The 24,947-nt window shown below is 41.1% G+C and overlaps 5 protein-coding genes across 5 annotated transcripts; 3 read left to right on the top strand and 2 right to left on the bottom strand.

Annotated features, from left to right (window-relative positions):
* Nucleotides 1-636: 636 nt before the first annotated feature.
* Nucleotides 637-1,674, bottom strand: PFICI_10025 (uncharacterized protein; the record flags this gene model as incomplete). The annotated part of the gene is made up of 1 exon (XM_007838606.1): nt 637-1,674. The coding sequence occupies one exon, from the start codon at nt 1,672-1,674 to the stop codon at nt 637-639; it is 1,038 nt and encodes a 345-aa protein (XP_007836797.1).
* Nucleotides 1,675-4,104: 2,430 nt separating this feature from the next.
* On the top strand, nt 4,105-6,495 carry PFICI_10026 (uncharacterized protein; the record flags this gene model as incomplete). Its single annotated transcript, XM_007838607.1, has 9 exons — nt 4,105-4,258; nt 4,330-4,358; nt 4,419-4,454; nt 4,511-4,558; nt 4,607-4,751; nt 4,811-4,876; nt 4,934-5,313; nt 5,374-5,955; nt 6,166-6,495. 9 exons carry the CDS (start codon nt 4,105-4,107, stop codon nt 6,493-6,495), a joined length of 1,770 nt encoding a protein of 589 aa, XP_007836798.1.
* Nucleotides 6,496-7,682: 1,187 nt separating this feature from the next.
* On the top strand, nt 7,683-9,064 carry PFICI_10027 (uncharacterized protein; the record flags this gene model as incomplete). The annotated part of the gene is made up of 2 exons (XM_007838608.1): nt 7,683-7,975; nt 8,041-9,064. 2 exons carry the CDS (start codon nt 7,683-7,685, stop codon nt 9,062-9,064), a joined length of 1,317 nt encoding a protein of 438 aa, XP_007836799.1.
* Nucleotides 9,065-11,004: 1,940 nt separating this feature from the next.
* Nucleotides 11,005-14,267, top strand: PFICI_10028 (uncharacterized protein; the record flags this gene model as incomplete). The annotated part of the gene is made up of 5 exons (XM_007838609.1): nt 11,005-11,141; nt 11,200-11,969; nt 12,022-12,347; nt 12,430-12,910; nt 12,967-14,267. 5 exons carry the CDS (start codon nt 11,005-11,007, stop codon nt 14,265-14,267), a joined length of 3,015 nt encoding a protein of 1,004 aa, XP_007836800.1.
* A 135-nt stretch (nt 14,268-14,402) lies between these two features.
* Nucleotides 14,403-24,841, bottom strand: PFICI_10029 (uncharacterized protein; the record flags this gene model as incomplete). Its single annotated transcript, XM_007838610.1, has 12 exons — nt 14,403-14,584; nt 14,640-14,778; nt 14,833-15,017; nt 22,573-22,745; nt 22,814-23,164; nt 23,218-23,326; nt 23,385-23,645; nt 23,697-23,857; nt 23,914-24,272; nt 24,404-24,495; nt 24,557-24,718; nt 24,772-24,841. The coding sequence occupies 12 exons, from the start codon at nt 24,839-24,841 to the stop codon at nt 14,403-14,405; spliced, it is 2,244 nt and encodes a 747-aa protein (XP_007836801.1).
* Between the last annotated feature and the right edge of the window lie 106 nt (nt 24,842-24,947).

A 24,947-nucleotide genomic window follows, 5' to 3' on the forward strand; every position in this document is an offset into this window, starting at 1 on the left:
CTGCCTCGCTGACAGTGTTCAGGGGGAAGAGCTGCCATGGCAATTCGTACGAACATGCAGGGGCTGAAAATCGTCGTCCAACCTCACGATGCGTCCCTGCTCCGTAGTTCCAAGATTGACATCCTCGCCAACATCCGCGAATATCTTCAATCCGTCTCTCAGCAGTACATTTTCTACATTCGAGTCTTCAATGCGTTCAATGACACTATTTATTTTATCCAACTTGTGCTGTGCTGATCCACGGGAGAGGGATTCGCTCCATGATGTCAAATACCAGACGTATTGAGCTGTGCCCCTCACCTTTAGGGGGGCGTTCGGCCGCACTCCAACGTATATGCATTGCCCACTGGTCGTGTATATCAATATTGACATCAAGAATGATGCTTGGCTGCGATTCGAGTTTCCGAATCTGAATATTCCCGAATGATCCATAGCATCCTCGGGCATTGTAGACACGATGATACCATGTTTGTGCTTCTCTTCGAGAAAACACAACAAGCCGAATTTAAATGAGGAGTGCAACCTCGGGGTGTTTGATAAGACAGCACCAGTATAGGTCATAAACCGACTGGGACGAGACTCGAGGTAAAGGTCCCCTTCCTGTTTGAAATATCTGTCTGGTAACAACATTGGTCTCTAAGGCACATCGCACCGGCAATAGAGTCCTGAGAAATTCTTATGTCTTCTTCTGACAGGTAGGCAAAGTGACTCGAATACGCCAGCACCGTTCCAGATATTTAGCAAAATCCAACTGTTCCCAAATGAATGTGCCAGAGGTAATTCAATGGACAGCCCGACATTTGTAATGGAATAGGAGGTCGAATTCCTTTTCGAGTATGCAAAAATGTTGGCCGCCTGGCTGAAAGTGCTAGGTGATGGCGCAAGAATACTGGTCCAGTCGGACGGCACGTCGTCGTTCCAGGTCCAGGCGAATATCGACTGGTCACTTGACGTCTTGATGATTTCTTCCTGAAGTCTAGTGAACGCTTTGCGCCCTTCTCCGTATAACAGCGGCATGTTCAAATCGAAAATCCCAAGCATGCAGTAAGCCATATCCTCTTCTCTTGTAGTTCGGCGCCTGGACAGCCATGACATTTTTGCCGCGACACTCGAATCCGACATTTCTTTAATGGAAGAGAGTGCTTCGCGTTTAATACCAGTGACCTCGCTTATGGCTTGAAGAAGCAAATCACCATCACGACTGCCGAGCTTGACCCAATCGCGAGAGTAGAAGATGACCTCTCTTGGAGCCAGAAGTTCTTGCAACGTCCAACCACGGGTAAACCATTTGCTCTCTCTGAAGGCAGGCTGTTTTCCCACATCGCTGTTTTGTTGGAGGGATACATCTGCCATGTGAACATAACATTCAACAGCAGCATGGTACCAGGTGAACATTGAATTGATGGCCTCGCTCAATTCCGCCGAGCTAGTCTTGTCGATGCAGTTGGTGTCTACCCACATCCAGTCAATCTCGTGACTGCGTGCAATCCGGCAGGCGCCTATTATCTTTTGGTATCCTGACTTCTTTATAAGTGCATCTGTGTGTGGTGCAATCCACTGCTGGTACGTGACCTCGCTATTCCTTTCCCAGGTATGCGAGAAGATGGCGTATTGCGGTATATCAGAGCCGAAGAACTCGCTTAAGATGAGCGTGGACGTGTTGATCAAACGCATGTCGATGGACCGGATATGATAAAACTCTTGTGTTTAGTTTTGGAACTCGCGTGGCACAATTCAATTTACCTAAACTAGGTAGACCAACGAAAGAAACAAAAAAGGAGCAGAACATGAAGTTCAGTAACCGCTTTGGGGCTGTAGAATGCGGGGTTCAACAGGTCATTACGTCTTTATCTACCAAATGAGACGTAGCCTTGCATAATCATTATATGACGATCGGCAAATATCTGGTCCTCACGGTCCACCCTCCTGTCTTATGGGTAACATGCGTATCATGTGAAACAGTTCTTTGTTCAGGTCTTCAAGGCCGATTTGAGACAAAAGTTGCCAAGTATGATCTGATTGAATGAATATTATGGTTTGTGTTTACATCAATCGTAGACGTCTTTGCAAGAGTTCTGAATCCCCATATTTCAATCCAATTAACTGTTGGTATCGTTGCGAATGCTCCGAGACTTTCTGTCCTATTATAAGAGAAAGAGTTATTGATACAAAATTGACGATGAAGGTTAAGTTTCTTGAATTTGAAATTCACAGCCTGTCTTGTTGTTGATTATTCATGGCCTTGCTAAAAGTGAATTTTGGGTCCAATCACAAAATCTGACGAGGTCATTACAAACCTTGTGAAGTAGAAAGATATCGTAACTCAACTAAAATGGATATCATGATCGGCTTTGGTAAAATTCTGGCATTTCTCTTTGGCCCCGTGGTTGAGATATGACCTTGCTTTCAAACTCACATATACGGTCCTGCCTCGACACTGAGCCTTCCGGAGCACCAAAAGAAAAAAAAAAAAAAAAAAAAGAAGGGAAATAAAAAGAATTAACAAAGGGCATGAAAAGAAGAAGAAGAAAACCCCTCCCATGTGAGAACTATTATAATTCGGTAAAAGTACATTTCGTCAGAACATGAACAAATGACCTGTCTTGATAGTGTTCTTGACTGTAAATGGTCACAGTATATGAAAAGTAACAAGATTCAGTTACGTCTAGTCTTCTCACGGTACAGGGGACCAAAGGCTTGTCCTAGTCTCGACATGGGAAATATTAACCTCTGTACTGCTCAAGAAAGGAACATACTTGGGTTAAAAGTAATACAGTGTTCTGATCGGATCCGAAACCCGCTATATTGCAACGGGCTTCGGATGAGTGATTATACTTTCGGCCGAGAGGGAGAGAATCCTCCTCTGCCAAGTTGTGTTACTCGACAGACACATCTGATAGGTACTCAGCAGAGAGCTTCCATACGAGGAATCCCACACCATCAGGATCTACAAACGGGTACAACCATCTCGACGGAAACATGGAATACCCCACGTGCTGTCAATGCAAGCATTTGGAATCAAATTGATGCCAAGGATCCAATAGGACCATTATAAATATACCAGATCATCAATAATGAGCTTTGATATACCACCAATAATGTTTCTGACAATGCAGGTCATTGACAGCACATGGCTTGATGCTAAGTTTGTCTCTAGCTTACCCCAGTTTCGGGCTGCCTCCTCTTCTCGAGCAAATGTACCAGGATATAGCAAGTTCCCCCTCACTTATCATATGGTGCTAGCTAGGAAATGACTACTATCGAGTCTAGTTTCACTTACAGGTTTCCCTTTTCAAACACGGTGACGGATGTCAATATCCGCCTCTGCATACCTTGGCCGGAATCCGTCTCACCAATTACCTTGTCCAAAGCTTTGTCGTGGCGCCAATTGATGCCATACAATGGCCGCGATTCAGCATCCGTCACATACGCACATTCTGGCAAATATGATCGAGAACATGCTGGCGCGGAATAACCATTTCAGCAGGTATGGAATCCTTTATACAAGCCTCGGCTGGGTCAACCACTCAGGACAAAACTTGGAGTGCAGGCCAGGTATCAAAAGACGAAACACTAGTGAGCAAAAGAGGGCAACGACTTCGCTTTCAGCCCATAGTTTGCCAGAGTATCGACAATGTGACGCACCCCAGATGTTGGGCCTCGGCCCCTGGCCCTATACGACCATTTCATTGGTTCCCTATAAATTCCCCGGATTCTGGTCAGTGAGGAGCTCCACTGAACCGCTGTCCGGGGCACAACTTGGCTGCGGGGAAGCCCCTGGTCAATGGCGTCGTCTGTCGCCTCCCCACGAGATCCCATCGCACATACTCGCATGTAGAGAGTCGAGACCCGCGTCACAGCGCGATAAAGAAAGTCCACAGCCTATCGCTTCCACATATCAGCTACTCGAGGCGTACAATGATAGACCAGGGTGAGGAGTATGCAGACGTGCGGACTCGTGCGGGGTGTGGGATTGTATCACGGCCTATATCAGCTACGAACCTCCTGATTCAGCTTCAACATTCAAGTGTAGTAAAGAAAGCTGGCTTACATGGTCAGCTAAGGAGATATTGTTTTGAGAATCTGTAGCTACAAGTTTTCAAAATGTCGTCCCAACCCGCAATCGATACCAAAGTCACCCCCCAGGTTACTCCGCCGAGTCCTGACCACGAAAAGGCCGAGGTCTCCCAACTCGAGCAGGTATCGACTCAAGAACACCCGCCTGGCAAAGGGCACTATGTTGAAGAAGATGGACTTCGTACAGAAGGCAAGTTCTGCTGGTCATGCAGTTGGTGTCAACTTTGGCATGCTAATAATTGGCGACTCCAGGGGATGGAGTGATCCATCAGGATACACAAGTAGGCAGCACGCATTCGATATGGTCCTTTCGTGGGCAGAGCTGATCCAAGTGAATACAGATGACAACAAAGAGAAAGATGGCTCTCGTTGCCCAGGTTAGCGAACCAAGGAGCATAGCTGAGCGCAACGACTCTTGACTAACCTCTGCCAGGCATTCTTGTGGACCGGCTCTCAGATCCCAGTTTACCTATTCGGAGGCGTACGTATGTTCAAAAATGTACGAGAAGAGTCGCCTAACATTGCTTAGATACCTCCATACATCTATGGAGACCTAGGCGGGACTGACAGATGGGTGTGGTTTGTTCTCGCCAATTTGCTTTCCTTGGCGGGAATTTGTCCATTCGTCGGATCAATGTCCGATCTGCTAGGGCGACGTTATGTTGCCCTCCTGGGTATGAGCTTCCGATTCTCATCATCATATTGACAAGTCTTGATACTGATTGCGATCCAGGGGCCTCGTTGATCGTTGTTGGAATGATCATCTGCTCCACCGCACAAGACATTAACGCATTCATCGGTACGAACATCCAGCGGCTTCATAACAAGAAATGAAATGGTGACTGACAATGTGAAGCTGGCATGGTCTTTGCTGGTGTCGGGGCCGGTATCAATGAGCTCACAGCCCTGGCAGCCACGTCCGAGCTCGCGCCAACCTCAAAGAGAGGCATTTATGTCGGTGCACTCATCTTTACCATTGTTCCGTTCTGTCCATCAGTCCTATGGGGCCAACTGATTGCGTATTACTCGACTTGGAGATATGTCGGGCTGTTCTGTGCTTTGTGGGCTTTCATCGGTCTTGTTCTGACTGCAGTCTTTTACTTTCCGCCGCCTCGTGTCAACTCTGATGGCCTAAGCCGGCGCGAGGTCTTGAAGCGTATCGACTATGTTGGTGGTTTCACTAGCATTTCTGGAATGATCTTGTTCATGGCTGGGATGCAGTGGGGAGGATACCAGGTAAGCAAGCCATCTTTGACATTGCTGGCGCCCTCGTATCGCTAATCATGGCATGTCAAGTATCCCTGGACCTCTGCTCATGCCCTCGTACCATTGTTCCTCGGAGCCGCACTGCTGGTGGCGTTTGGAGTGTGGGAGGCCAAGTTTGCACCGTATCCCATGTTCCCCCGCCGTCTCAATCAAGCCCCGTCGATTCTTATCTGGACTCTGGTCATTACCTTTATCTCGGGTGCCAACTTCTTTTCCATTCTCATGTTTTGGCCGGTGCAGGCATTCAACGTCTACGGCCACGATCCCGTCCAAGTGGGAATTCGCGGGCTTCCTGTCGCATTTGGCATCATGTTTGGTGCAGTCATAGTTCTCGTCCTACTCTCCGTCTTTCGTGGTCAGAACAAGACGCTCATGGTAGTATCATCGGTGCTTATGACGACAGGATGCGGCGCCATTGCCGTGGCCGACGTTGATAACATGGCACAGCTGTGGGGTATTCTCGTATTGGCAGGACTAGGCATCGGCGGTATTGTGGTGCCGGCATCCATCATCACCACCATTATCTGTCCCGACGACTTGATTGCAACCGTTGCGGCATTGACGCTAAGCATTAGAGTTATTGGTGGCAGCATTGGATATTGCGTGTACTTTGTGAGTCCAATCACGATTCCTGGCCCCTCACTTCCCATTTGTTGCTTATCGGGCCCGATGGATGGAGTGGTGTGGTTCGGTATGCGTGTTCCGCATTGGTGCGACCGATACGAGAAGACGACACACGCGCGAACCACGCCATGGCAAGGGGTGGTCAGAACTTTACTTCCGAGCTGACCGGAGAGCTAACGGCAAATACTCAATCACCAGAACGTTTTCGTGAGCAAATTCCAGCCTGCCTCGATCAAGTACATTGGGGATGTTTTGCAACAAGCCAATATCACGTCGACGGAAACGTTGACCGAGGTCATTGGCCTGACCACCGAAAGTCTGATTGACCGCATCGCCGACATACCCGGGATCGCCGGCAACCAGACGCTGTACGAGGCCGTGGTCAAGGCCGGACAGATTGCCTATGCGGAGTCATACAAGTATGTCTACTACAGCAGCATAGCCTTTGGTTTTGTGTCAATAGTCGCTGCACTATTCCTGGGGGATATTAGCAAGTTTATGGATGACCACGTTGCAGTGGTTATGTAAATCTGTTGGTCTGGTAAGCAAAGTTGGTCAATGTAGGACACAGCTTGTAGGTGCCTGCCTGCATGGCTACCACCGACCTGGATCGGACGATGCAGGTACGGAAATAGGCAGTAGCACGAAAAGTGGAAGAGGGGTAAACTGGAGACTTGGGTAGGAGATTGATTGCGTGGGCAAAGAGATTGGATGATATGGGCGGAAATTTCAGAAAGAAAAAAAAAACATGTCAGAGCTGCGTGGGAGCTGAAAGAGAAAGACGCCGGTGCAAAAGTATATACACGCACGGATACGAAGTCTGGTCTCGGTCTCGTTCTGGGTCTCGGTAGGACTTTGGCCTGTATCCACTCTTCTTCTATGCGAGAGTCTGGAGTGTGGGATGGGACTGACCGTTGGCCTGGGCTCGGTGGTGTAAAATGGTGACATTTTGATCGCCAAGTCTTGGCGTAAATAGCACACATCAAAGCACCATCCTGGTTGTCAGCTCGGATGATTTTTGGCGGCGCCGAAAGAAAAAGAACCTTTGCTGTGTGAAGCTGTGCAAAGAAGGGAAACGCGTATTGCTGCTAGGCAGTACCTAGTTCGACTAGTAAGCGGCTGACGGTTGTGGAGGCGTCGGAGGCGGCCTAGGACATAAAAAATTCCATAGCGCAGACGGGCGCAGACGGGCGCAGACACGCGCGACCGACCCACTGGTAGCGCTGCTGTTTCTAGCTGATTGTCCCACTAGTGGATTAGGGGTTTAGGGGAGGTTTGAGCGACACGTCCAAGGTACACGGGTATAGGGCTGATACAGAAGGACCCAGAGTTCTGGATGCAGCTGAAAAAAAAAAAAAATAACAGAGGTCCAGCCTCGAGGTGCAGATCCCTTAAAACTTTTGCCCTCCCCCAGTTTTTTATGCGATACCATATTCTGTTGCTGTTATTGTTCTTGTCAGCTGGGACTGACTTTCTAACTTTCATCACTTGCATACTGGCCCCTGAGATCATAATCGCCACTGCTCTCTTCCCCGGCCGATCAGTGCAACCTGGTCTAAACTCTATACCCAGCGCCAGCCAATTGACGGCTGTTTCTCCGACCTGGAGTATATTTGCCGTCGGCAGTGGGCACCCTCCCATTTACGTGGGCTCGACGAGTTGGCCTTGTTTGTTGATTTATTCTTTTTACCATTCTTACTGCCGTCTTGTACAAAATGTCGGAACATTTTCGTTGCATCATTGTTGGTGGTGGGCCGATGGGTCTCATCACCGCCCATGCCTTGACGGCGGCGGGGATGGACTGGGTGTTGCTGGAAAGAGAAGACGACATTGTAGTACAAGACACTCCCTGTGTCGTCATGTATCCCGATACCCTCAGAGTCATGGATCAACTCGGACTTGTCGATCGGTTATTTCGAATCAAGACAACCGTTGACCGTACCCAAACACTAACGCACGACGGCGCCTCATACAATACCACATATCCTCATGACTGGAGCATGGAAAAGTACGATTTCGCTCAAAAACTTCACGTATCCTTGTCTCAATTCACATGCTGACTATAGAATCCAGTCATGGCAGAGGGAACTGGTATTTTCATCAACCACAATTGGTCAGCGTCTTGTATGAAGCTCTATCAGAGAGCGATCGAGCTCGCGTAAAGACGTGCAAAGAAGTCACAGACATTGAAGCAGAATCTGAGACGATAATTGTTCACTGCTCGGATGGTACGGTTGAGGAGGGCAGCCTTGTCATTGGAGCCGACGGAGGCCACAGCATTGTCCGGGACATGATGAGAATAAACGCACTGGCCGAGGACCCAAAGGCAGCCGTCAATGCCACGCTGCCCTTTGCTGCCAGCTATCGTGTATTATGGGGCACGATACCAATGGCCGAGAACATGAAGAGCAACGAGGCCTGGGAGTGCCACGGCAAGGGCTACTCGTCGCAAATGTTCTTTGGTCGTGGCCGGGGCTGGTTCTTTGTCTACGAGAAGCTCAAGAAGCCGACGCGCGGCCTGCGCAATTACACTGAAAAGGACATGTACAGCTGCGCCGCCCGGCTCGCCAACCTACCCATGACGAACAAGCTCCGACTGCGCGACGTCTATGCCGTTTCGCACGGATGCGGCATGGCAGACCTGGGTGAAGGCCTCGTGCGCCGCTTTGCCTGGGGCCGAACAGTCCTCATTGGAGAGGCAGGCAACAAGCAGACCTCGCATCTCGGCCTGGGCCTGAACAGCGGCGTCCAGGACATTGTCGCGCTGACCAATACGCTGTCAAAGCTTGTTCAGCATCACGGAGAGCGGCACGAGCTGGTCGAAACCGAAGCCATTCACCTGGCCCTCCGCAAGTACGACGCGATCCGTCGCGGTGACGCGCTTCATGGCTCAAGGACGTCAGCGAGGGCCGCTAGGCTGCATTCTTGGAATGGCCGCGCACTACGTCTATATGACAGGTATTTTCTCCCAGCTGGAGGATCCAGCAAAAAGAACTACGATGGTACAATAGGTGCCATAGTCAGCCACGGTATGCTCTTGGATTCACTTCCAGAGACAGATCCGCAGCATGGGCGGATGCCGTGGCTTCACCTCTAGAGACATTCTCTACAAAAGTTGACGATTTTGCGAGACGATACCGATGGAAAGCATTTTTTGGTTAGCTGGCGTTGGAACAATTTGGGAAAATTCGGTTTGTGCACATGTCAATATGAATGATGTGTCTAGCAGTCATGATTTATGATTTCTAGCCAGCGTTTTGATCTTGGTTTGGAGTTGTGCAATCTGGTTAGTGGATAATAGGGCTTGATACGGTGACACACCTGTCGCTCCAGAAATACATACTTTTGTCATTTGATTCCTTCTGCTCTAGTTCATGTGATCACATTGTGCTATTGGGGAGTGCCTATATTCACATGTTCCGCGACTATCCCAGCCCTCACATGGTCGGTACAAGTCCATCCAAATCATGTGATACCCTAGAAACTCATTCTGCCATTTGCTTGCCTTTTATTTCATTATTTATCGCTGTGCCTGGCATGCCCCTCGGTCGTATCGCCACCAGGTGCGGCCGCTGCAAGTTTTAAGTTGGACTCCCACCGACGGCTCCCCTGGTAGCTATTACTATTTCCGGGCCGAGAGTCTGCCAATCACTCTTTGCCCAGCGTACATTAGTACTGAGCCTAACAAATTCAGCCAATCAGTCATTAGCAATGGAGCGCATTCCATGCGCATCTCCCCTATAGGCCTTAGTGTAGCCAAACGGTTCATGGTAGATCAAAGGCAATTAGTAGAGTTCAATAACGTAAATCTGACAGCTATACACCTACCAGCTACCTAGTAGATTCCTGTATATGAGTCGCGTACACTATGCAATTAATCATTGCAGAATCAGGACTGAACAAGTGGACATCCCAATAGTCCCCAATCACTGACGACACATGCTCTTGACTTGACGGGCAGCTTCATGTGACAAGCTTGTGATTCCAAAATGAGCCAATGCCTGGCGGGTGCAAGTCACTGATACTCGGGACATGATGCATCCGATTGTTAGTTCTTCGGTCTGGTACCCAAGCTAGACGGTCAATTGATCAATCAGTGAGCATTACCATTGAACGTGAAGAGTCTCTCCAGCAAGTCCGGTAAGTGATACACTAGAACGATATTCAGGTGTTGCATATACCGAGGCACTTGGCAGCAAGTTTGTGATTCCTGGGTAGATCTTGTGAAGAAATGTGATCCATTAATCGATTTTGGTTGGGTACTATCATCTGGGATTGTGATGAGTTTATCAATGCTACGTTGGGTAGAATAGAGTGTGTAGTAATCATGGTGCCAAGCTCCGGGAAGCATTAGCACGTGCAGCCACTATATAAAGTCAAGTCTTTCAGTGCTCTCGGATGATGCTTTCCCTCCATCTCCCCGGGTAATTGATCCTGCATGCGAGCATGGGCGCTTGCAGATTTAGCACAGTGTTCGCTGCACTTGTTCGCTACAGATCATCTCGAGTCCGAAGAACCCGAGCCGTACTCGCGCCGATTGCGAGATCTACACTACGTCTTCCTTGATCATACCCTGGTATAATTGGGGTACCCCACGAAGTACTCGTCTGGCAGCTTGTGGGAACGGCTCCAGACAATCACTGATATGGACTGGGGCTTGACCACGCCTTTTCCTCAATAATGGGTGCCAGAACTCGCTGTCTTTTATGTTCTGACGCCTGAAGATCTTCAAATAAACTACCCTGGTATAACCAATAAAACGGCCACTATAACAAAAGTGGCTACTCGCAGTCGTAGCTAGGCATACTCATCCGAGGTGCCGTAGAATGAGGGGTCCGGCGTGGCCTGCTGTCAACATCACCTCCAAGTCTTTCCAGGAACATCCGGGTCAATAATGTGCGAGAAATGGCTTGGCTATCAATGTGTATAGGTTATATACCAGCCGAATGCTTTGGTGCCCTGCATTTCCGTTGATATGAGTGCTTACATGTTTATGTCGCAGGATTGAATTATTTGCCTGGGTCGAAATCAACAAAAATGAATCTTCCATGGCTCATTTATATCTTACTCTCACCAAGCTTTTGTCTTTTAGTCACCACTAGTGAAGCTGCTGCAGATGGGGTGCCGAGTTTCGAGGCGCCGCCGCTGCTATACCGACCAAAGTTCCGCTACTGGTATGTGACAAGCAGACACTCATCTCCCAACCTTTGTACTAGGACTAAATTATGCAAGGCTTCCTGATGCCTCGGTATCTCCACAGTCGATTGTTGACGATATCAATCACATTGCTTCTGTAGGAGCGGGTGGACTCGAGTTTCTTCCATTCTACAATTACGGCCTTGGCCCGGCACTGACAGACTGGTCCATCTACGGTTTTGGCACAGAGGCATTCAAAAATGTCTTTTCATCTGCCTTGAACGCAAGCGTTGGCCATCAATTAGCCTTTGATTTTGCCTTTGGCGCCAACCAGGGTGCCGGTGTACCTTCTACAGTCGAGACTCTCGGACTCGCCAAGGAGCTTGTTTATGGAAATACAACGGTTCAATCTGGAGAAGATTACAATGGATCTGTACCAGAGCCAAACGTCGAATACAATAAGCTTACCGGATTTATGAATACCCCTGAACCATGGGGCTCAAACGAGCTGTTTGCTGTGGTGGCCGGAAAAATCGTCACTGAAGTGCTGCTTGCCGAGTATTTCTACTTGTCTGTCCTCGATGAGGACAGCCTTGTCGACTTGACAAATCTGACCACACAAGGCCATTTATCGTGGCGTGCTCCCGATGGAAATGATACTTGGGTAATCTTTGCCATCTATGAACGTTTCACCAACCAAAGAAGTTGCGTCGGAGCCTCAAATGCCACGACCATGTTGGCCAATGGTTCCTGGGTGGTGGACCATTGGAGTGCAGCTGGTGCCAAGAAGACGACGGACTTTTGGGACCAACAGATACTCTCCGACGAGGTTATTGTAACGCTCTTGGAAGATGCAGGCGAATACGGTAAGTATCAGCCGATCAAGAAACGTGCAGAACTAACCATGTGTGCCACTAGCATGGGAGGATAGTATGGAAATACAAGCCGCTTTGCCTTGGACCCCCGGCTTGTCCTCTCGATTCGAGAGTTTACATGGCTACGGTGTCATCAAGTATTTACCAATTCTTTTCCATGCCACAAATGCCTGGGATGGATACCTCCCTCCATATAATATAACATACACACTCGGCACATATGTATCAGACGGCGGCCCGTATGTGCAAGATTACAAAACGGCACTGAGTCAGGGATATCTAGAATACTTGCAGCATTACGATAAGTGGACTGATACCAGAGGTCTTGAACTATCGAACCAGCCAGCGTATAACATGCCAGTAGACATGGTGAGTCTTTCCTTACCCACTTGACATTTTCTTTCTGCCTCCATGCTTCAATGAGATTGCATTGAGCACTAATTTCGTACAGACTGAATCTATACCCTTCGTCCAGGTCCCAGAGCTGGAATCACTAGGCTTCAAAGAGAGTGTCAACATGTACCGTCAATTCACCGGCGCGGCTCACTTGGCAGGCCGGAATGTCATATCGACAGAGATAGGAGCTGTTCTCGGCGGCGCGTATAAACAGCGCGTTCCCGAGTTGAAGAGCCTCTTGGATGGTTCATTTGCTGCTGGCGTCAATGTCATGGTGCTTCATGGGTATGCTTACAGTGGTGACTATGTGGGCACAACCTGGCCAGGGTATACTCCCTTTCAGTACGAATACTCGGAAATGTGGAACCCGCGACAACCATCTTGGCAGCACTTGGACGACCTCATGCTGTATTCGGCGAGGAACTCAATGATCATGCGAAGTGGCGTTCCCAAAGTGGACCTTGCGTTTTATTACTTTGAAAATCCGTACCGCTTTGGCGTTGGTGTATATCCTGAAGGAGACATGAATGCGCTTGGTACGTACTTTACCTTGGATATTGCAACAGCAATGACCATGGCTGATGAAGTACAGGATATACTTTCGAGTACTTGGGTCCACAAAACCTTGTGTCGGACCAAGCCAGAGTTACCAACAGTGTCCTTGCCGCTGAAGGCCCCGCATATAAAGCCTTGATCTTGTACAACCAAACTCAGATTACGGCAAACACTTCCGCAGCACTTGTAGAATTTGCGCAAGAGGGGTTGCCGATCTATATTGTAGGATCTATACCAAACACCACCGTGGGGTCAACAGGTCAGGAGGAGGTCTCTGCCAACATGGCAAATCTGATCAAGTACGAAGTGGTACACCTTTTGAGCACCGAAGACTTTTCTCCATCCACCCTCCGTGCAGACGGTATACCAGCTCGTACCAGCCTGAATGACATCTATAACGCTTCCGGCCTCTATACGTTTTGGACTTCAGAGACCGAGTCCAAGTCTGACTACGTTTACTTGTACAACGCAGGCGATGATGCTACATTTAATGTCTCGTTTGCCGTGACATCTGACGTGGAAGCGGTAATCCTGGACGCATGGAGTGGTAAGCAGTCAACAATGGCAGTATACGAGACATCATCAACTGGTATCACCACCAAAGTCAGCCTCAAAGCAAATCAGACCACCATCATTGCTCTACAGCCTCCACAGGGGCCTCGAGCGGCAGTTCACGCTGTCAATTACTCCTCCAACATCGATGCCGTTCACTTTACAGACGATGGACTTTTAGAGGCCTTGGTCAGCGACTCCTCGGAAGCATGGATGACTTTGAGTAACGGATCTCAGGTAATCCTACCCAGAGACAGCCGCTCTGACGAGATGTCAATAATCTTGGGCCCATGGGATTTGACTGTCGAATCACACGGCCCATCTCTCGATAATGACACCTTGGAAGGGAATACGACCATCATCAAGATCGGAACACTACCAGAACTCACCCCCTGGACCAATATTGATGGACTTGAGCAAGTCAGTGGAGTAGGGACATATTCAACCAGCTTCCAATGGTTCAGGGACAGTCAAGCAGCTATTTGCATAGACTTTGGACCGGTCCTGAATACACTGAGGGCTTGGATCAATGGAAATCAAATATCCCCTGTCGATCCAACCAACCCCACGGCGGATATCTCCAATTTTGTCGTGAACGGAGAAAACACCATTCAGGTCAAAGTCACGAGTACTCTCTTTAACGCAGTCAGAGCAAATGTGGATCGAGTATTTAGTATAGGATATGGGCCGTCGACTCCCGCATACTATACTGAGCAGGACTGGCAAGAATTTGGGCTCATTGGGCCTGTGGAGCTGCGGACTTTCAGAAAGATAATTTTAGCTTGATAGTATCATTAAGCTGTCCTCAAATTGCTCATATATACCCATATTATAGCTGTCCTGGCAACATGGCCCTTTGCCTATGGGCTGAGATGAAATGTACTTAATATGTCTCTCATTCCAATTCTGAAAAGACAAACACTATCGTGACAGGGCATCAAACGTCTTCAGAACCTCGTCTATCATGATATCTTGCATGTTCTCCGCCGCAACCTTGTCTACCATGGCACATTTGGACCTTAGCACAGACTGTTCCGAACTGTTTGCTGCTTTGATTGTCTTGTAAATGCCCTGTGCAGGATACGCCATCAGACCAAACATGGCTACCTACTCGTTAGTCATGTACGAGGTCACGGGAAGGTTGCGGAATATGCTTACCAGCGCCTGGTTTGGTAATCAGGCCAACGGTACCCTTGCCAGCTCCTTTCAAGAAACCCGGAGTTCCTTCTTCCTTGGCCCCCTTGTATGGCTGCGTGACAAAACCGGTAATACCATGGTAGAATCCTGACCCGAAATTCTGCTATTGTTAATCTCACGGGAGTTGGCTCCTGTATGATACTAGAGAACCCACCTTGGCAGCAACCTTTCCACCACTTTGCCAATCTTTGACTTTTCCATGGTCTTTTACCTCTTCACCATACAAACGAGGCACGTTGCGGAGGCCCTCTGCCAGCGCCAACGGCGTGTTGACCAGTGTTCCCTTAGTCAACGCCCCGCCCATGGAGCCGAAGCCGAGGCCGACTTCTTTCAGAGCAGCTCCACCATATTACGAACATGCACCCTTGCAGGACAACCAAGGAAGGATAAATACGGCCAGGAAAAGCGACCAAAGGCAAAAGACAAAACTAACCCACCAGAAGTCACGTAACGACGTCACGTGCACCAGGATTAGTTGCTTAGTTATGCTTAATTAAAATTAACTAAGCAAAAGTTAGCAATATAAAGCAATATAATCGGGGCTAATATTAATAAAAAAATAAATAGGTATATATTATAAAAGGATTTCTTATATAAATAGTTATTACCTTAATAATTAATTTAAGCATTTATTTTATTTATAAATAAAGCATTTAATACGCTTTAATAATTATATTTATAAATTAATTCGATTATCCTTATTTTTAAAAACCTATTATTTAATATTTTTTTAAAGCTATTATTCCCTATTAGCATAAACCCTAATACCCTATACTCCAGGTTTATTTTAAAAACCCGTAATTTAATCGTTATATTTTAATTACTTTTATTTAGGTACGTTACCTTTAAAAAAAACCTTAAGCAATATTTAGCAGGATATCGTTAACCGGAAAAACTCTTTTTTTTTTATCTAAATAATCCTAGCGCATTTTTACGCAAAAAATAAAAAAAATAACTTCGAATTTACGAAAAGGCAATACGATTTTATTATAGCTTAATTACGCGAATTCTATAAAAATAGCGTTCGAAAGGATTAAATTATTTAAAACCTTACCGTAGCTAACTACGTTATAACCGGGGTAATTAATATTATTAACACCCTAATTTATTCTGAAAAGCTTAAGCTTAGCATTTTAATAGCTTTTAACGGTACCCTTAGGGCATTCCGAAAATATTTGGCTTAAATTCGAGCTTATTAAATTTTTTACGGTAATAAATTTATAAAAAAAAAATAAAAAATATTTTATGCTTCGTTTTATCTTAAAAAATAAGCATTTGCTTAATTTAAACCCTATTTTTTAAATATAACTAAGCATAAATAGCAAATAAAGCTATATAAAGCGGAAATTTAAAATATTTTCCAAGATTATATAAAATACGAAACCGCGCTCCGATTATTATTCTAAAACTTAAATAAAAAACGATAAGCTAAAAAGGAATTTAAAAACCTTAAGCAGAAAAAATCCGCATTTAATTATACGGCAAATTTTAAACGTATTATTATTAAAATAAAATATACCGACGATATTAAAATTATATTCTATTATTAAAAATTTAAAAATAATATTAAAAATAAATTTAGCAAAATTTTTAACTTATTAACGGAATTCGGGAAATATAGCGAATTTATAATTAAAATCGATAACTAATTATATGCTCGATAAAACGAAAAAAAAAAAGCAACCCTATACTACGGTATTAACGGAATTACGCTAATATAAATAAATAATAAAACGCCTAATAACCTAAAAATAACTAGCGTAATAAAACCTCGTATAAAACCTATAATAAATAAATAAACCTTAACGCTATTTAGCGCAAAAATAAAATTAAAATTAAATATTATAATTACGATAAAATAAGATATTACGCGAATAAGTATCGCTAACCTAAAAAGCTTAAATTTAAACCTATGCTAAAAGGCAAAAAATAATTTAATAGTACTAAAAAAAAAATACCTTACGAATTATTTTTATAAACGGCGTGCTTCGATAACGCTTATCGAACGCATAAATCTAGTAAAGACGATAATAAATAATATTTTTAAAAACGGAAAACCTTAGCGGCTATACGCTTAGGACGGACCGTTATTTTTAATTTAAAAAAATAATTTTAAAATAATAACGACGATATAATATCGGACGCTTTAAAAATAAAGCCTACCACTAGACGCAATAGGCCGAATACCGGGTCTAAAAAATAAGGTTAAAAAGATTAATCGATAACACTAGCAATAATAATAAAAACTTTAGCGAAATCGACCTTTACGCACCTAATAATATTTATAATATCGATAAATTACTAAAAAAATAACGACTAATATAATAGCTATAGATTTTAAACGACGAAATTTTCGAAATTATATTATAACACAATAAACTAATTAAGCTAAATACCTTTTATATTATTATAGCAGCAAAATCGTATAGATTAAAATAATAATTTGCGGAAATCCTCCAAAAAACCATAAATACGGCATAAGAAAAAAGGATCCTAAAAGCCATTTTCGGAAACGATCCAAAATTTAATATTAAGCATAAATAATATTATTAAATTACGTAAATAGGATATATCGATTTAAAATGCGACGAATACTTAAAATTAAAGGTTTAATAAAGAATTTTCCCCCTAAAAATAAAAAAACCGTTATAAATTACCCCTATTTAGCGGGATTTATAGGAAAGGCAAAAATAAGCTATTGCGATATTCGAAAATACGTCGTATTCGCTACGCACCCTAGCTTAAGGTAATGCTTAAATACGGAAAAATAAATATAATCGAATTATATAATAAATAAATATAATTTTTATATAAAAAATAAGGCTAAAGCATAGCGATAAATTAAAAAACTACGGGCTATAAAATAACTTAAAATAACCCTAATTCGTTATACGATAGCCGTCGATAACGCGATTAAAATAACGTAAAAAGCACCGCCACGATATTTTTAATTATCGATAACCTAATTAATTATTTCGGTTAAAAATATTATAAATAATATTAATTTATTAAAAATAAAACGACTTTATCGGGAATATAAAAATATAAAAAAGCTAAAAAAACCCTTTAAAAATAATAAATTATAAAAACGGACCCTTAAAACACAAAAAAAATAGGCAAATTATCCAAATAATACGGAAATCGACTATTATAAATTAGAAATACCTTAAATATATTAAAACGACAGGTATATACGGCCGCTAAATAGCGACGAATTAATAGGCGAATTAATAAAAGCCTAGGAAAAAACCTGGATTATTTTTAAAGCGGCAGGAATAATCCCTAAAAAAAAAATCTATATATACTACGAATAATATTAATATTAACGAATATTTTACGATCTAAATTAAAATTATAAACTAAAAAATATAAGCTTTAGTGGATATAAAAGCTTAAAGAAATTTTATTTCGCTAGCAATCGTTAACGCTTTATAAATATTATAAAAGCAAAAAAAAAACGCCTTACGCACTTAATATTATTAATAAAAAATTTATATCGTATAAAAACGGAATTATAAGCATAAAAACTGCGTATATTTAAATTTATATTTAAAACCACAAAAAAGGACTTACGTGCGATATTACAAAAATTACGGATTATAATATTATTTTAGGGATACCCTAATTATAAGCGAATAACCCCAGAATAAATTAAAATACCGGCTAATTTTAGTAAAATATATTAAAAAGAAAATTAGCCTTTAAAACGCGCCAAAATAAACCTTTAAGCAACCCTAAAACACTTAAATTTTACTTTATAACCAAGCATATTAAGCCGAAACTCGAAATTAAAATATTAAAAAAATACTAGGAATTTAGCGATTTATTTAATAAAATATTAAAAATAAAATTATTAAAGCATATAAAATACGATTATAAAATACTTTTTTAAAAAGGAAAAAAGCTATATTTTATACCGATATACCTAATAAAACCTTAATACGAAAAGGCACTAAAAGAATACCTAGCGGATATATTATAAAAAAAATGGATTACGGAATCCATTTTACCCGCAAAATATTTAATATTTTTTATACTAAAAAAAAATAAAAATAGGAAACCTAAATAAAAACCTTATATTAATTACCGTAAGCTTAATAATATTATAATTAAAAATCGATACCTTTTATTTTTAATTAAAGACCTACGCGATAAATTATATAAAGCTTAATAATTTATAGCCCTAAATTTGCTTAACGCGTACGGCTTAATACGTATTAAAAAAGGAAAAAAATAGAAAACCGCTTTCCGTTATAAATACGGATATTTTAAATATAAAATTATGCTTTTCGGATTAATTAATATATTAATAAGCTTTTAAAATATAATTAATAATATTTTAAAAAAATACCTTGATAAATTTATAATAATATATTTCGACGATATATTTATTTATTTTAAAAATTTTAATAAATACTAATAATACGTTAAAATAATATTATAAAAATTATAAAACGCAAACCTGCTAATTAACCTAGAAAAAAGCGAATTTTATAAAAAAAAAGTTATTTTCGTAAAATATATAATATCCCCCGGAAAAATTAAAATAAAACTATTTAAAATTTTAATAATAAAGGATTAGCTTACCCTAACTTTAGTAACCGAAATTAGATTTTTTTTAAAATTCGTAAATTTTTACCGAATATTTATTTAAAAATTCGGAAATATCGCTATATTATTTACGCACTTAATAAAAAAAAATATACTATTCGACTAAATACCTAAAGCGCAAAAAGCCTTTAAAATAATTAAAAAACGAATTATAAATAAACCCGTAATATATATAGTAAATTTAAAACGAGAATTTAAAATCGAAATAAATACCTTAAATTACGCTATAAGCGGATAATTTATATAAAAAAATAATAACGGAAAACTATACCTAATTGTATTTTATAATAAAAAATTTACAAAAAAATAACTAAACTACCAAATTTATAACAAAAAACTTATAGCTATTATCGAAGCATTTTAAAAATAAAAACACTATTTTAGCGGAATTAAATATTAAATTAAAATCTATACTAATTACAAAAATCTAGCTTTATTTATTATTAATAAAAAATTTAATAAACGATAAATTAAATAGGCAGAATTTTTAGCAAATTTTAATTTTAAAATTATTTACCGCAAAAAATTAAAAAACGGAAAAGCCGACGCTTTTAGCCAAAAACTAAATTATTTCTAAAAAGTACCGAAAAAAACTAACACCATCCTTTTAATGGATAATAACGGAAATTTAATACCAACTATAACTTTATATATAATTATAAAAATTAATAACAACCAGAATTAAATAAAAAAAGTTATAAATACGGCACGACCATTATTTTAAAACCTATTTTATAACCTAATATTAAAAATAAAAAAATTCGAAAATATCGTTAAATATAACGGTAAATTATAAATTCCGGAAAAACTCCGAAAAAGCCTTGTTAGAGATTATTATAAATTATTAATTTACGGATATTAAAAAGTTTTTAAAACCTTTAAGTAGATTTAATAAATATTTAATTGCCTAAATTTTCGATAAATAATTACGCAGGTTATTAAAAAATATAACTTATATAATAAGGCAAAATTAGCATAATATAAGCAGTATAGGGAATTACAGCCTATACTACTACTAAATAAAGCATAAAAATCTATTACGTTAAATTTTATAATAAAATTACCACTTTTATAAAAACCTTTAATTAAGACTTTTTACGATAATATCCTAGTATTTATAAAATAATTTATAAAATACGCTTATTTTTTTCCGTATAAAAAAGCCAATAACGCAGAAAAATTAGCCTATACGTTCTTTCGAATAATAGCTAATCAATATAAATTGCCAAATAAAATTATTTCGGATCGAAATAAGCTTTTTATATCGAAATTTTAAAAATCACTTATTAGCCAGCTAAAATGCGATTATAAGCTTTTAACGGCTTTTTATCCGTAAATTAACGGATAAATAAAACGAGCTAACTAGGTATTCGAAAAATACTTTAAATATTACGTTAATTACGAATAAAACAATTAAATTATATTATTGCTATTCGCATAATTTATATATAATAATATAATATGGGAACCTATTAGAATATTATTATTTTACGCTAATTACGGATACGAACCCGATATTACTAAAAAACCACTAAAAAGGAAAAAACTTATATTATACGCTATTTTACGCGTTAAATAGCTTAAAAATCTATAAGCAAAACTCTAAAAAACCCTTATTGCTATTTAATAAAAAATAAAACTCTAATACGATAAAAAAAAATTAAAAAACCAATTTTTTAAAAAAAAATAAAGTTTACCTTTTACGCAAAAATATTAAAATAAAATAATTAAACGATAAATTCGATTTTAAAAAATTTAGATTATTTAAAATCGATAAAAAAGTTTCGAATATTAATTACCGATTTAAGCTATTAAAAATTATAAAAAACCATAAAACCTTTTATATTTTATTATTCGAACTAATATTAAAAAACGCTAAAATCGACGAAATACTAAAAACCGAATTAAATTAGCAAAGCTATAACGTCGAAAAAATTATTAATTATAAAAAGGTCGGATAAAAATACCAATTTTACGTTAAATAGGAAAATTACCTACCTAAAAAAAATACTTAAAAGCTTAAAAAATATATTAAGGGCTGTGACGCTTTTAATTAATATTTTTAATTTTATTAAAAAAACTAAAATTTATAAAACTATTTTCGAAATCGGAACTCCCGAATTTAATAAAAAGGCTAGAACTAAAAAGATCGCCTTCGAAACTAATAAAAGCCTAATTAATAATATTAAAGCCCGGTACGGAAAAAGCTAAAATAAAAGCCTCCGCCTTAAAGCGCTTTTGCTCCTTTAGCTTTTTAAAGGACTTAAGGCCGCGCTATACTAATTTTATATTATTTATACGCGCTATCTCCTTTAGCTTCCGAAAACGGATTAAATAAGCGACGGCTTCGTTTATTTTTTTCTAATAACGACGTTATAATTCTAAAAAACGTTTTTCCGCAATAACCTCTTTATAAAAAAGCCTTTAATACTCCGCCCGTAAACGCTAAAAGAATAAAAAAAAACCCCCTAATTATTATAATAATAACTTAAGCGGAAGCACCGCTTATACTTTGCTACCCCTTTTATTATTATATATTTTTCGTTCGCGTTAAAATAAGCAAAATACGGCATAATTTCGAAACTAAAATTAAAAAAAAATTCTAATAAATCGTAATAATAAATAATCGAAAAAGCCGGAATAAAACGAATTTTTTTATTTATTAACCGTTTCTAAATACGGTTAAATATAATAATTATATATTATAAATTATAAAAAAAAAAAAGTACCACAAAAAAAATAAAGCGAAAGGACCTATTTATATAACCTAAAGATCTTTTAGGGATAAAAAATATAAAAAAAAAAGCTAATATTACGAATATACACCCTTATAAAATAACTAAAAAAGGATAAATACGGCTAAAAAAAGCGACTAAAGGCAAAAGATAAAACCAACCCACTAAAAGTTACGTAATAACGTTATATACACCAGGATTAATTATTTAATTATATTTAATTAAAATTAATTAAGCAAAAATTAGCAATATAAAGCAATATAATCGGGGCTAATATTAGTAAAAAAAATAAATAAGTATATATTATAAAAAGATTTCCTATATAAATAATTATTACCTTAATAATTAATTTAAGCATTTATTTTACCTATAAGTAAAGCATTTAATACGCTTTAACAACTATATTTATAAATTAATTCGATTACCTTTACCTTTAAAAACCTATTGCTTAATACTTTCTTTTAAAGCTATCGTTCCCTATTAGCATAAACCCCAACACCCTATACTCCAGGTTTATTCTAGAAACCCGTAATCTAGTTGTTACACACCAGCCGAGCCATCATTACCTTGCCTCTTTACGCGCTTGTAAGCTTTGAAGGGATCGATAAAGACACCTCCGAGGGCCATGGTAAAGTCAGTCATGGTGCCTAGCGTCGAAGCTGCACCGCCCGACAGCGGATCCCATCTACGGACGTCGGTATCATATTCCCTACTTCGAAGCCTAGTTTAATGTTAGTCCTTTGAGAAGTCTAATCGAAGTGAGGTACAACGGGTTTTTCTGTCACTCACGGCTTGAACTCATCAATCTTGAACTTCTTTTGCCTAATCAATATCGCAACTGCAGCATCGGATATTCGTATACTCTTCTCACACTTAGCAAGAACCCACCGAGCAACTTGGCCTGGGATAATCTCGCAGCGTATGTTTGCTAGTGGGAGCGCTTTATGAAACGAGGCCACCGCAGTATCAACTCCTTTTTCCTGACGCATCTTGGTTGCCAACTTCTCAGCGGCATCCTTGGCAGCCACGGAAGTCGCAAACTCAATGGCCTGGACGAGACGGTCGATGGTTAATTCTGTTTGTGGAATAGGTCTGGGACCAGCTCCTGCATTTGCCACTACATCTGCCCAAAAAGGTTGACTGTAATGAATGTCAACAACCTCACTGTTATCGAGAGTCCTTGGATCACTTACTCGCCAAAGAATGGAACAATTATAGTAGGGCGTGCATTCACCAACCCACAAGCTGTAGTACCGGCGCCTCCATGGTGCAAAACGGCCGAAACTCTCTTGAACAGCCATTCTAACTCCAGCGTCAGTAGGCCGCCCGTTCTGCATCTCGAAAAGGTGTTTATACTCACCGTGAGGGCAGTCCTCTATGTAAAAGACGTTTTTCGAGTTTGGTGTATTGCCGCCTAATTTGCTCCATCCCCTCGAGATGATGAGTCGCACTTCACATTTGCGAGCAGCATCCAAAATGACATTACTGAGACGCTCAGGGTCATCCAGGACGATGCTTCCGAAGCCTACATACAGTGGAGCAGGTCCAGATGCAAGGAATGCATCTAGCCCGGCTGGAGGAATATACTTGGGCTCGTCGCGTAAAAAGAAACCACACACATCTGACACCCGATTGTCAGCTAACACTTGATTCAAATTGATACGCTACTTACCTATCTCGGAGCCCCAGTCAGTAGGTTTGGCAACCAGTGCTGGGGACCAACAGTAAGTGTGCGGTATTCGTAAATATTCCACGAGAGACGGGCCCATGGAAGCTGGAATCTCTTCGAGACGGAGTTCATGCTTTCTCCAGGCGTTGATCACATCGCCCAGCCTAGAAACAATGAATTTTCAACTTTTGTATTCCATGAAAAGCCATGTTCAACTCACCCTTGCCAGGTCATTAAACCCACCACTCCATAAGAAAGCCAATTTGCAGCTGCGGGTTCCAGGTCGCTTTGCTGCATGTTGGCCAGCGGATGAGGAAAGGCTCTTGTGGCAGTCCACGGCATGGTGAACATGATATGAACGGGTATCCCAAGAGCCTGAGCACAATGAACATGAGCAAAGCTGGGCGGATTAGCGACTATTGCATCGGCGACAAAAGGTGCGCCGGAGACGGGGTCTGTGTCAATGCACGACTGCCAAAATCCATGAAGCATTTCCTTAACCATGGCTCGCTTTCGACCAACATCTCCGCCCCGTAGGGACTCGATAGAGGGAATCAACCCTGGGTTCTTCACCATGTACTAGACGACACGACTGATTAAATTTGTGACCAAGCTTGGCGATGGGGACCCAAGGCACATTGGAAGACTTACGGCCATGAGATCCTTTGGATCCCCACCAACCGGATAGAACCTAATCCCGAGTCCCTCACGAATTCTTCAAAAACGTTGTGGGTGGCCAGACGGACGCGATGCCCCTGTCGCTGCAAAGCGACTCCATATGCAATAAATGGTTGCACGTCGCCTTCACAACAGTATATATATGTGAGAAAAATGCTTATATGCGCATGTTGTGCAAGGCTTACCTCGGCTGCCTACTACATGTATGACAACATTCAGGGCGGGACATGTTGCTGCTGCCTGGGGAATGGGTTCCGTCTCAGCCTGTGACACCGGTAAAGCAGGTAGAAGCTGCTCTATGTCTTGGGGGCTTTTCGAGGAAAAGGCTATAGCGATTGATCCATCCTCTGTGTTTACTCGGATTAGCTAATGAACATTCAATGCATACAATGCGGTATACCTTGTATGGTCGCTGAGCTGGCCAAGACATGACCTGAAGACTGAAGCTCGTAGGGTGGTGGGGGTTCCATTGTGATCAAAGAAACAATACCTATCAAGTGCCAGATAATCTCTTGTCTGTGGCATTCACTGGACTAGGACCATGACTTTTATGTAAATGACAGGTTGAGCGTGCAA

This window comes from Pestalotiopsis fici (genome assembly GCF_000516985.1).
Source record: "Pestalotiopsis fici W106-1 unplaced genomic scaffold PFICI_Scf_7, whole genome shotgun sequence".
Taxonomy (NCBI): domain Eukaryota; kingdom Fungi; phylum Ascomycota; class Sordariomycetes; order Amphisphaeriales; family Sporocadaceae; genus Pestalotiopsis; species Pestalotiopsis fici.